The 13,580-nt window shown below is 38.1% G+C and overlaps 1 protein-coding gene across 1 annotated transcript in view; it reads left to right on the top strand.

Moving 5' to 3' along the window:
* LOC126474748 (dynein beta chain, ciliary-like) overlaps positions 1-13,580 on the top strand; it is a 734,368-nt gene that overhangs the window by 280,766 nt on the left and 440,022 nt on the right. The window contains exons 28-29 of the mRNA XM_050102225.1: positions 4,619-4,767; positions 10,913-11,137. Of these exons, the coding sequence (XP_049958182.1) occupies positions 4,619-4,767; positions 10,913-11,137 (374 nt within the window). The remainder of the gene's footprint in view (positions 1-4,618; positions 4,768-10,912; positions 11,138-13,580) is intronic.

Genomic DNA, 13,580 nt, shown 5'->3' with positions numbered 1-13,580 from the left:
CTAGATTTCTGGAAAGCATGTGACACGGTGCCCCGTTGCAGGCTGTGAATGAAGGTAAAAGTACAGGGTTATTACAAATGATTGAAGTGATTTCACAGTTCTACAATAACTGTATTATTTGAGATATTTTCACAATGCTTTGCACACACATACAAAAACTCAAAAAGTTTTTTTAGGCATTCACAACTGTTCGATATGTGCCCCTTTAGTGATTCGGCAGACATCGAGCTGATAATCAAGTTCCTCCCACACTCGGCACAGCATGTCCCCATCAATGAGTTCGAAAGCATCATTGATGCGAGCTCGACGTTTCTTGTGAATCTTTCACATAACCCCACAGAAAGAAATCGCATGGGGTTAAGTCGGGAGAGTGTGGAGGCCATGACATAATTGCTGATCATGATCTCCACCACAACCGATCCATCGGTTTTCCAATCTCCTGTTTAAGAAATGCCGAGCATCATGATGGAAGTGTGGTGGAGCACCATCCTATTGAAAGATGAAGTCGGCGCTGTCGGTCTCCAGTTGTGGCATGAGCCAATTTTCCAGCATGTCCAGGTAGACGTGTCCTGTAACGTTTTCTTCGCAGAAGAAAAAGGGGCTGTAAACTTTAAACCGTGAGATTGCACAAAACACGTTAACTTTTGGTGAATTGCGAATTTGCTGCATGAATGCGTGAGGATTCTCTACCGCCCAGATTCGCACATTGTGTCTGTTCACTTCACCATTAAGAAAAAATGTTGCTTCATCACTGAAAACAAGTTTCGCACTGAACGCATCCTCTTCCATGAGCTGTTGCAACCGCGCCGAAAATTCAAAGCGTTTGACTTTGTCATCGGGTGTCAGGGCTTGTAGCAATTGTAAACAGTAAGGCTTCTGCTTTAGCCTTTTCCGTAAGATTTTCCAAACCGTCAGCTGTGGTACGTTTAGCTCCCTGCTTGCTTTATTCGTCGACTTCCCCGGGCTACGCGTGAAACTTGCCCGCACGCGTTCAACCGTTTCTTCGCTCACTGCAGGCCGACCCGTTGATTTCCCCTTACAGAGGCTTCCAGAAGCTTTAAACTGCGCATACCATCGCTGAATGGAGTTAGCAGTTGGTGGATCTTTGTTGAACTTCGTCCTGAAGTGTCGTTGCACTGTTATGACTGACTGATGTGAGTGCATTTCAAACACGACATACGCTTTCTCGGCTCCTGTCACCATTTTGTCTCACTGCGCTCTCGAGCGGCAGAAACCTGAAGAGCGGCTTCAGCCGAACAAAACTTTATGAGTTTTTCTACGTATCTGTAGTGTGTCGTGACCATATGTCAATGAATGGAGCCACAGTGAATTTATGAAATTGCTTCAATCATTTGCAATAGCCCTGTATAAGTAGTAAGTCACAGATACGAGAGTGGCTCAAAGACTTCTTAAGTAATACAACCCAGTACGTTTTCCTCAACGGGGAGTGTTCATCACATATAAGGGTATCGTCAGGAGTGCCCCATAAGACCGCTGTTGTTCTACTGTGTATGAACGATTTTGTGGAGAGGGTGAGCAGCAGTCTGCAGTTGTTTACTGATGATGCTGTGGTGTGTAGTAAGACGTTGAAGTTGAGTGACTGTATGAGATACAAGACGACTTAGACAAAATTTCAAGTTGGTGTGATGAATGGCAGCTAGATCTAAAAGTGGAGAAATGTAAGTTAATGGAGATGGGCGGGAAGAACAAACCTATAATGCTGGGTCCTGCTTGACACAGTGAAGTCATTTAAATATCTGGGCATAATGTTGCAGAGCAATAACAAATGGAACGAACATGTGAGAACGGTGGTAAAGAAGGTGAATGGTCAACATTGGGTTATTGGGAGAATTTTAGGAAAGTGTGGTTCACATGTAAAGGAGACAGCATCTAGGACACTGGTGCAACCTATTTTTGAGTACTACTGGAGGTTCGAACAATATGTAAGTGTTATTGAGATGATTTGGGAACTCAAATGGGAATTGCTGGAAGGAAGGAAACGCTATTTTCAAGGAACACTACTGACAAAATTTAGAGGATTGGTATTTGAAGCTGACTGCTGAATAATTCTGCTGCCACCAACATACACTGCATGTAAGGACCACAAAGATTAGATACAAGAAATTAGGACTCATACGGAGGCATACAGATATTTTTCCCTCACTCTATTTGTAAGTGGAACAGAGGAGAGAATTACTAGTAATGGTACATGGTACCCTCCACCATGCACCATACTGTGACTTGCAGAGTATCTATTTAGTTGTAGGTGTAGATGTAAAAATTTACATGTTTGTGGAGTGCTGTATATACTGCATGCTTCATGAATCTGCTTTCATATATAGCCTGACACAATGACTTTTGGATGGCATACATGAATATATTCTAAACCAACTTCACATTTTCCTCAGCGTGTGACATCAGTGCATATGTCTATCACTCATCCTATGGCCAGAAACTTAGCATACAATTTCCATAAGCTCAGTATAACTTTAACTGATTGTTTCTGGATGCATCACTCTAAAGGTTTTGATAAAAAATTATGGAAAGAACTGATTGGGGCTTCATTGACAAAAAATGTTTACTGGATATATCTCAACATGGTTTTAGACACAACAGATCTACACAAACAGCTACTAGAACTTTTGGGTACAAAACAACCCATTTCAGCCATATTTATAGATCTATCTCACTATGGTGAGCATCAATGGGTCATAAAATATTGCTAATAAAAACTGAACATTACTGATATCAGAAGACTGGCAATCAAAATTGCATTGTTTCTTAGAAATTACTTATAGAAGGTCAGTGTGATATACACAGACTAACAATTCTGTTCAGTAACTGAAATTTTATCTGAAAGTAAAACAACCACACATAATGTGCTTCAGGGCTTAGTACTGGGACCTCTGCTACTCCTTCAGTGTGTCAATGATTTTAGCCTGAATGTAGATGCTCACTGAACCATTACACTTGTAGATGACATGGCTGTACTCTCAAAGCGGATAATCCTGGAGCAGTACAGAAAGCTTAGTTACTGAACAACCTTTAAACAATAGACAAATGATAACAACAAAAAGAATGTATCCAGAAACTTCCTTACCACACAAAACACAGACCCATCTCAACAATTGTAATTGTTAATAAGCATCCAATTGAAACTAACTCTGTGACTTCAAAATAACTTGAAATGGAATAAACAGATTAATCATGTAAATGCTAAAATAAGTTTTGACTATTCTTTGAGTGTGTTGCAAAAATGTACTTGTCACAAAACAGTCAAAAGTGTATACTATGATCACATACAGACTCACATGATATAGAGCAGGACATTACGCTGTAATTCTCCAGCTGCCCTCAGCACTGTAGAATTGCGAAGAGAGCCATGAGGATCATTAATGGAAGCAAAATTAAAGACTCTTTCAAATCAAACAGTGGAAAATGCAGGATGGAATATGACAATACTATGAAAAGGATAGTTGCTACTCACCATATAGCAGAGATGCTGAGTCGCAGATAGGCACAACAGAAAGACTGTCAGAAAGTAAGCTTTCGGCCATCAAGGCCTTCATTGGAAATAGACAAAACACACACATACTTACACAAACACAACTCACACATGCATGACCACAGTGTCTGGCTGCTGAGGCCAGACTCAGTTGTGTATTTCTGATGAAAGCTTACTTTCTGAGAGTCTTTTCACTGTGCCTATCTGCGATTCAGCATCTCCACTATATGGTGAGCAGCAACAATCCTTTTCGTAATGTTGTCAGGCTCATTAAAATCTATTGTCATAAGGACAGAGATCCTAACATTGCCTCACATATATATTCTCATGAGAAAAAAAAGTTCCGACTGAATGCAGACTAAAGAAAAACAGTGAATTTAATAAACATTACAAAAGAATGAACTCCAGCCTACAAGCTAATACACAACTTTGTCAGAAGGAAGCATTCCACATGGGCCTTCAGCGATTTAGTAAGCTCTGTACATGTATAAAGTCTACAGAAGATAATACATAATTTTGATCTCATATAGACCTGTTGAAATGTTTGTAAACCATTAGCTAATCAATGTAAATAATTTTGTCTGACAGCTGAAGCACATTGTTTAAAGTCAAATCACATGAACAAAATAAATAAATAAATAAATTTCATCCCTTCAATTTATGCCACCATCTCTTCAGAGGAACCATTCAACTGCAGATCTTGTAGTGTGGAATGATTTAGTATGATACATTTATATTTGGCATCAGCAAAATGAAATTGGTGTTTTCATTAACTGAATTATATTTTTATAGTGGTTTATAATGAGTGTTATGGTAGTCATATATTTTTTGTAATAGGATAACTAATGCAGGTTTCATAATAGTAATGTAATTTATTACTTCACTGAAGTGTTCTCTTTGATTCTTCTCTTTGCTCTAGTACTAACAAAGATTCAGTGCACTATAATACACAAAAAGAAGAACATTTTGCTTCTTTCAAATTTTCTGAGAACCATGTGAAATTCAGACCAGAGTCTTAGTTCAGTAAATGATTTTCTGAATATTTTTGAGTATTGTGTATAAAGAAGTTCATTTTTACAGTATAATAATAATATTAGTATTACTCAACTTTAGCTGTCAAAGAGATGTCAATGGAGAAGGTTCTACGTGATCTTCACACAACATGGTCAAAGATGGAATTTGATCAAGAGACGCATTCACGTACCGGATGTACATTGCTGAAAGCCAGTGAAGAGCTCATTGAAACACTCGAGGACAATCAGGTACAGTATAATAATTTTTGTTGCAGTATATTTGTGAAGCTTTCACTTTTCTTTGTGTTAGCACTTCATGTGGAGATATGACATAAATTCAGTAAACATGAAACACAGACAGATGATTGCTGGAGTGTATAAGAAATGCAGACATATGCTCCCAAATGCACATAAACTAAAATAGCACTTTCACAGTGAAGTGTGGTGCCCCATTCATAGTGCAAGTATTTAGTTATTACTGTGTGTCACATGTCTGGATAGAAATGCACTGTCTGGTTGTCATAGAGTGAGAGGATGGCACTCCTTTTGTGATTGTAATGGCTGTTACACAACACGCAAAATTGTTTCAAAAATCTGGAAGACAAACACAAATGCAAAATTAAAATTAACACATGTCCATGTGTATGGATTTGCAATGCCCTTTGCTTTAAAACAGGGTTATATGAAGCCTCTTTCATCAAAATGTGTTTGTAATCTTTATTTTACGAGTCAGTGACATGTTGTAACATTTGAATTTAGAAATAATTAGGCAAAAAAAGTATGCTGATTTCCTATCTGAAAGGAGTGTGGTTACTTTTGACTTTTGGATTGCCTAACAGTATCCCCAACATACACATAACGAAAACCACAATAAATTAGAATTTAAGTAAACAACCACGTACAAAACACATAAAAGATTTTAATATAACTTTTTAAAAAAGTGTGAGAACCTCATGTAATAACATAAAACACTGTATCAGGAATGCAGGTTCATTTCAATACTGTTAACAGCACCAATTTGATCTCATAGAAGGAGAAATCAAAAAATGGAACAAAATGCATCTGCACATATATTTATGCCAGAACACACATATCATGTTCATACACAAGCAAACAACAATATGTTTGGACTAAAGTAAAGAATAATCTTGCATAGAACACAGTAATATTAGAGGTGTGTGACTGCCAAGAGTCAGCTTTGTCAATAAAAAATACTGAGTTAAATATTAGCATTATGGATTGGATTGTTGCAAGTGTGAATACCTCATTTGAAGACCTATTTCTGTCTCAGCTTCTGATACAGTATATTTTGTTAGGACTTTTTAATGAGCAAATCAACACTGCCAATATAAAAGAACTACAAAAAATTTGATGTGCTTAATAATTTGTTTGATTACCCTGAACTAAATATTGAAAAATAAAATTTTAGTGTATTAGGACCTTGTAGTGGGTGATGCACGCTTTTACTGAGTGTTGATTGCGACGTTGAACTTCAGCACACATTCACAATATGTTTGGTTCAGCTAACAACTGAAAGATTGATTGTGATCATAAATGAGAAACAGAAACAAAGTCCACTGGCATAATACCAGTTCCGAAGGGAAGCCTCATCCTGGGTGACTTTAGGATGACATCTATAGGGTGTCACAGCATGTGGCATACCTTGAATCGGTGCAGAGATGGTGTGGTGAACAACAAAGCATCCGGGCTGGTCTCAACAAGTTTTGATTGATGGGTGACAAGGTGTAACTGGCTTGTGGCCCAGAACTGAGTGGGCAGTTGAATCCTGCCTGCTGGAGGTTGAGCTCTGCCTTAAATATTCAGCAGGGTGGAAGTATATCTGCAACCACATGACATGCAGATGGAGCTTGTTTCGATAACATCACCACCAGTTTCCCGATGTGAGCCCAACACTCAGAAGTTGTCTGGCGCCCATTAGTAGCACCTGTAACAAAAGCCTGTTTGTAAACAGTACTGCGTCCACAACATCTGATGCCCTGTGGTATTTGTAAGTAGAGTATGTAGGAAGAAATTCCTGTAGGCCAAGGAGGAGCAAACCTGCAGCAAGTGTGATGGTCAGTGGCAACAAATGCATTTATAGCAAATTATCAATGAAACAAAGTTCTTACCATAAATGATAATCAAGAAATAATCTGTGAGAAATCATTACAGGACAAGATAGAAAATCATTTCAGTGTGCCAAGTATTATAAAACCTGGTTCACCAATCAAGACAGTTGTTAAAAAAGTAGTCAAATTAACTGAATAGTGAAATTAACTGAATACTGAAAGAATTTCAGAGGAAAATGATGTATTCTCTGGATTGCATGTTGAAATTTAACACCCAAAATGAATATAATGGTTCATCCAATACATCTAGACATGAAGTTATTAGTTTGTGAATCACTTCATGATAGATGAAATCGACACTGTTACATGTGTGTGTGTGGAAAGGGACTTTCTGTGAATTTTGAAATCAAAAGGTCATAAAGAAATGAATGTACAATCTGTAATTTTCATCTAAACAGATGAAGAAAGCCTCTCATTTGCAATAAGCTTGCACCTTTCATACATTTGGTTCAAATAAAAAGACCAGTACAATAGTAAAGCAAACACAAGTGGAAAAATATAAGAAATGACTGTCATGTAGAGAAAGAACAGATAAAAAGACTGTTGTGAAGTGAAAGTACCAAACAAGAAAAACAGACAGGTATGGACCAGTATGTGAGCAGAAACAACCAAAAGAGAAGAAACACACCTGGCGAGCTGAATTTCAGACTTACAAATACAGTAACAGTATAATGAAAAATATAGTTGCTGCTCACCATATAGCAGAGATGCTGAGTCACAGAAAGGCAAAACAAAAGGATTCCTACAAAATTAACTTACTGTTTGAAAAAAAAAAAAAAAAAAAAAAACTTAAAGAATTCCCTGTTACAAGGTTATTTTACATTTAAGAAGAGTTCCTTAACCAATGTACCTGTAACTCTCAGATACATTCCCAAACCTGTATTTGTGATTATTTCTATTTATTATTTTATATATATATATATATATATATATATACAGGGTGTTTCAAAAATGACCGGTATATTTGAAACGGCAATAAAAACTAAACGAGCAGCGATAGAAATACACCGTTTGTTGCAATATGCTTGGGACAACAGTACATTTTCAGGCGGACAAACTTTCGAAATTACAGTAGTTACAATTTTCAACAACAGATGGCGCTGCAAGTGATGTGAAAGATATAGAAGACAACGCAGTCTGTGGGTGCGCCATTCTGTACGTCATCTTTCTGCTGTAAGCGTGTGCTGTTCACAACGTGCAAGTGTGCTGTAGACAACATGGTTTATTCCTTAGAACAGAGGATTTTTCTGGTGTTGGAATTCCACCGCCTAGAACGCAGTGTTGTTGCAACAAGACGAAGTTTTCAACGGAGGTTTAATGTAACCAAAGGACCGAAAAGCGATACAATAAAGGATCTGTTTGAAAAATTTCAACAGACTGGGAACGTGACGGATGAACGTGCTGGAAAGGTAGGGCGACCGCGTACTGCAACCACAGAGGGCAACGCGCAGCTAGTGCAGCAGGTGATCCAACAGCGGCCTCGGGTTTCCGTTCGCCGTGTTGCAGCTGCGGTCCAAATGACGCCAACGTCCACGTATCGTCTCATGCGCCAGAGTTTACACCTCTATCCATACAAAATTCAAACGCGGCAACCCCTCAGTGCCGCTACCATTGCTGCACGAGAGACATTTGCTAACGATATAGTGCACAGGATTGATGACGGCGATATGCATGTGGGCAGCATTTGGTTTACTGACGAAGCTTATTTTTACCTGGATGGCTTCGTCAATAAACAGAACTGGCGCATATGGGGAACTGAAAAGCCCCATGTTGCAGTCCCATCATCCCTGCATCCTCAAAAAGTACTGGTCTGGGCCGCCATTTCTTCCAAAGGAATCATTGGCCCATTTTTCAGATCCGAAACGATTACTGCATCACGCTATCTGGACATTCTTCGTGAATTTGTGGCGGTACAAACTGCCTTAGACGACACTGCGAACACCTCGTGGTTTATGCAAGATGGTGCCCGGCCACATCGCACGGCTGACGTCTTTAATTTCCTGAATGAATATTTCGATGATCGTGTGATTGCTTTGGGCTATCCGAAACATACAGGAGGCGGCGTGGATTGGCCTCCCTATTCGCCAGACATGAACCCCTGTGACCTCTTTCTGTGGGGACACTTGAAAGACCAGGTGTACCGCCAGAATCCAGAAACAATTGAACAGCTGAAGCAGAACATCGCATCTGCATGTGAAGCCATTCCGCCAGACACGTTGTCAAAGGTTTCAGGTAATTTCATTCAGAGACTACGCCATATTATTGCTACGCATGGTGGATATGTGGAAAATATCGTACTATAGAGTTTCCCAGACCGCAGCGCCATCTGTTGTTGAAAATTGTAACTACTGTAATTTCGAAAGTTTGTCTGCCTGAAAATGTACTGTTGTCCCAAGCATATTGCAACAAACAGTGTATTGCTATCGCTGCTCATTTAGTTTTTATTGCCGTTTCAGATATACCGGTCATTTTTTAAACACCCTGTATATATATGTATATCGAAAAACAAAGATGATGTGACTTACCAAACGAAAGCGCTGGCACGTCGATAGACACACAACAAACACAAACATACACACAAAATTCAAGCTTTCACAACCAACGGTTGCTTCGTCAGGAAAGAGGGAAGGAGAGGGAAAGACGAAAGGATTTGGGTTTTAAGGGAGAGGGTAAGGAGTCATTCCAATCCCGGGAGCGGAAAGACTTACCTTAGGGGGAAAAAAGGACGGGTATACACTCGCACACACACACACATATCCATCCACACATATACAGACACAAGCAGACATATACAGAGGCAAATATATATATAAAAACACAGATGATGTGACTTACCGAACGAAAGTGTTGGCAGGTCGATAGACACACAAACAAACAAACACAAACATACACATGAAATTCAAGCTTTCGCAACAAACTATTGCCTCATCGGGAAAGAGGGAAGGAGAGGGAAAGACGAAAGGATGTGGGTTTTAAGGGAGAGAGTAAGGAGCCATTCCAATCCCGGGAGCTGAAAGACTTACCTTAGGGGGAAAAAAGGACAGGTATACACTCGCACATACACACATATCCATCCGCACATACACAGACACAAGCAGACAAATGTCTGGCAAAGGCCTTTTAATATGTCTGCTTGTGTCTGTATATGTGTGGATGGATATGTGTGTGTGTGTGTGTGTGTGTGTGTGTGTGCGCGAGTGTATACCTGTCCTTTTTTCCCCCTAAGGTAAGTCTTTCCGCTCCCGGGATTGGAATGACTCCTTACCCTCTCCTTAAAAACCCACATCCTTTCGTCTTTCCCTCTCCTTCCCTCTTTCCTGACAAAGCAACCGTTGGTTGCGAGAGCTAGAATTTTGTGTGTATATTTGTGTTTGTTTGTGTGTCTATCGACGTGCCAGTGCTTTCGTTTGGTAAGTCACATCATCTTTGTTTTTAGATATATTTTTCCCACGTGGAATGTTTCCCTCTAAAATATATATATATATATATATATATATATATATATATATATACCATACGAAAGCGCTGGCAGGTCGATAGAAACACAAACAGACACATACATACACACAAAATTCAAGCTTTCGCAACAAACTGTTGCCTCATCAGGAAAGAGGGAAGGAGAGGGAAAGATGAAAGGAGAATTAAATATATTTTTCCCGCGTGGAATGTTTCCCTCTATTTTTTATATATATATATATATATATATATATATATATATATATATATATATATATATATATATATATATATATATATATATATATATATATATATATATATGTGATAAATTTTCTGTAATATTTATTTTCTGTAATGTTTATTGCTTCTGTAATATTATTTAACTGCAAGACTTATTTTACTGTAACAGAACCTGAGCTGTAACTACTTTAATATGAAACTGATTGGCACTATTTACATACTGCACAACAAATTTGTAAAACTGAGATGTTCCATAGCATGTGATAAATTCACAATGTGGATCAGTGGAACACAAAATAAATAAATAAATAAATAATTCATTTGACTGCCCCATCTAATTAATTGAAAATGAAATCAATTATTAAAAAGTAGTTGGTGCAAGCGGTATGTAAGTAGATGCCTCAAAAAAGAGTTTCTGCCATTAATTGCACACTGATGCCAAAAAATCCATTTGAATTGAAGAGGGATGCACTATGTACTTTCCATAAAACTTGTGTTTATTTTTATCTGTAATTAGATTTACGGTTCTAAAGAAGCAGTCATTTAATAAATTTTAATGGACACAGGTGCAGCTGCAGAATCTCATCACATCAAAGTTCATAGCTCACTTCCTTCAAGAAGTATCAGCATGGCAGCAAAAGCTGTCAGCAGCTGACCAGGTTATTACTACGTGGTTTGAGGTACAGAGGACGTGGATTCACCTTGAATCAATTTTCATGAGTTCTGAAGATATTCGCAAGCAATTGCCTCGTGATTCAGAACGTTTTGACTACATTGACTTTGAATTCAAGGTTTGTAAAATTTGATGCTTGTTACTAAATTTAACCATATGCTGCCTGGTGGCAAATATAGTCGTGAGCTGAAAATACACACACTGTCAAGTCACATCATTATGACTATTTTCTTGACATATATAAGGTGATACATAACTAATGAAGGTAAATTTGGTTGTGACCATTTGTCTGTAGCCATTTCACTTGCTATTGTCATGGGTAAATCTGCATTAGAAAAGAATATGTCCATTGGCTTTGGCCAAGAGAGGTAGTGTGTATGAAATGACGAAGTTCACCGACTACTCATATATATGTCTGTTATAAAAATTTAGAATGAATGCCTCAGTATGAACATTGTGAATAGCTGTAACTTAATCTGCAGAATTACTACATGCCACTGATGTCTACAATGAGCATCAACCATAACACTGCATTGAAATGTTACTGTTTATGCTTGGTTGTGTGGTTACACTCCATGTACGATCTTTCACCCTGATGTACAAACGTCACCATTGGACTTTTTTGTGATGTGTGGGTCTGGAAAAGAGCTCCAGACTGTCCAAGCTAGTAAATGACATAACAGTTTTACGTCAACTGTTCTGTATTTTACATGCAATGTTTTTCTTGTACAGCTTCAGTTACAATAACAGAAGAACAGATGTATCTTACTTTGTTGCTCATGACAGATTACAACATATATGTGATTACAACATATTAGCTATCAAATCAATGACAGTTCTTATAATGATGTTTCAGTTGTTTGTGAAAATTTACATTCTTGCACTCGTCTTTTCACTCCTTGATCTCCAAGGCACTGCCAAGCTGCAATGTTAAAAGAACAAGCGAGTTTCCACAGCAAGTGAATACACATAACTGTCATTGTACTTTGTTGATGTCCAGAGCTGACAACTTTTGCATCTCATCTGTATATTCGTTAATAATATTTCTCATAATGAGAAGACCCAACACTTATCAACTACCTAAACTACATTTTCAGGTACCACCAACATCTTTTGTAGACCTAAGAGGATGAAGATGGAAGATATAATTTCAAAGAATCCCTTCTTACACCACAGTATGAATGTCAACTGATTTGTTGCAGTGTGATAGGAATGCCATCTGACATGCTGCAATGTGATGACTCATGAATCAAAACTATCAGGGGCATCTTTACTTCTGACTGCTGCAACAGCTTGACAGACACTGCTGTGTATGGAGCTCCAATCTAGACAAATGGTGTTTGCTTCTGTACTATGATAACAAGGTGAAAAATCCATGGTTTTGCAGTGAAGGACTTCAACATAATCAGATTTCAAGTTAGTGCACTTGTCCAATGTTTTTTAGATGAATAGCTTCCATCCCTGAAATGTGATCCTGAAAGATCTGCAAGCAATTGGTATAAGATCTCCAAATATGGTTGTAAGGTCTGCAAAATACTCATGGAAAGCTCCCATAATCCAACCCCTTCATTGGTCTCAAACCATTCTCAACACACAAATTTATTTTTGGAAAAAATAGAAGACAGAGGCTACTAAGTCTGGTGAATAATGATGATATTACAATGATTTGTAGGAAATGTTCATAAGTTTTCATATTGTCAAAGCTTCTTTGTTCACAGGAGCATTGCCATGATAAAATATCTATTTATTTATTGGAAGTCAGATGCCTTACTTACATATTTTTATCCGGCTATTCCAGATTATTTGTACGGCATTTATCACTTGTTGTTTTACTTATTTCAAGGGACAAATTTTTGATTTCCTCTTTGCAAGGAAATTAATAAAAATAATTTCTTTTAGTCCCTGATAGCAATAGTCAAAACCTTTCTGGAAGTCGAAATCAGCTTGCAGAGGCTATGTATTTTGTCATAGGGGAAGAAAGGAATTTCCATAACAAAGCCATTTTTGAAATGTTTTCTGTTCTATTATGGTCTATTCTCCCTGTCTTAAGTGTCTTTGTTTTGTCCATCTCACACTTATCTAATAGTAGCTTGATTGAACAGTTCTTTTATACTGGCTTTATAATGTAAACTTGCAGCCAATGCTGTTCAGTTTGCCTCAGGCAGATCAAATCTGGAGGTGGATATCATTTAACTCAGTTCTAAAGTATGTTCCACTTACCTACACCAAAGTAAATTTTTAAGTAGTTTTTGCTTTGAGAAGTATATATCTCCCAGTAATATATCCAAAAACAAAGGTGATGTAACTTACCAAACAAAAGCGTTGGTATGTTGATAGAGACACAAACAAACACAACAGACACAAGCCTTTACATATGTCTGCTTGTGTCTGTATGTGTGCTGATGGACATGAGTGTGTGTGCGAGTGTATACCTGTTCTTTTTTCCCCCTAAGGTAAATCTTTCTGCTCCCAGGATTGGAATGACACCTTACCCTCTCCCTTAAAACGCACATCCCTTCGTCTTTCCCTTCCTTCTTTCCTGATGAAGCAGCCGTGGGTTG

The sequence above is a fragment of the Schistocerca serialis genome, chromosome 4 (genome assembly GCF_023864345.2).
Source record: "Schistocerca serialis cubense isolate TAMUIC-IGC-003099 chromosome 4, iqSchSeri2.2, whole genome shotgun sequence".
NCBI classification, from domain to species: Eukaryota; Metazoa; Arthropoda; class Insecta; order Orthoptera; family Acrididae; genus Schistocerca; species Schistocerca serialis.
Note: the sequence above shows the minus strand (reverse complement) of the source record. Positions and strands in the feature narration are given on the sequence as shown.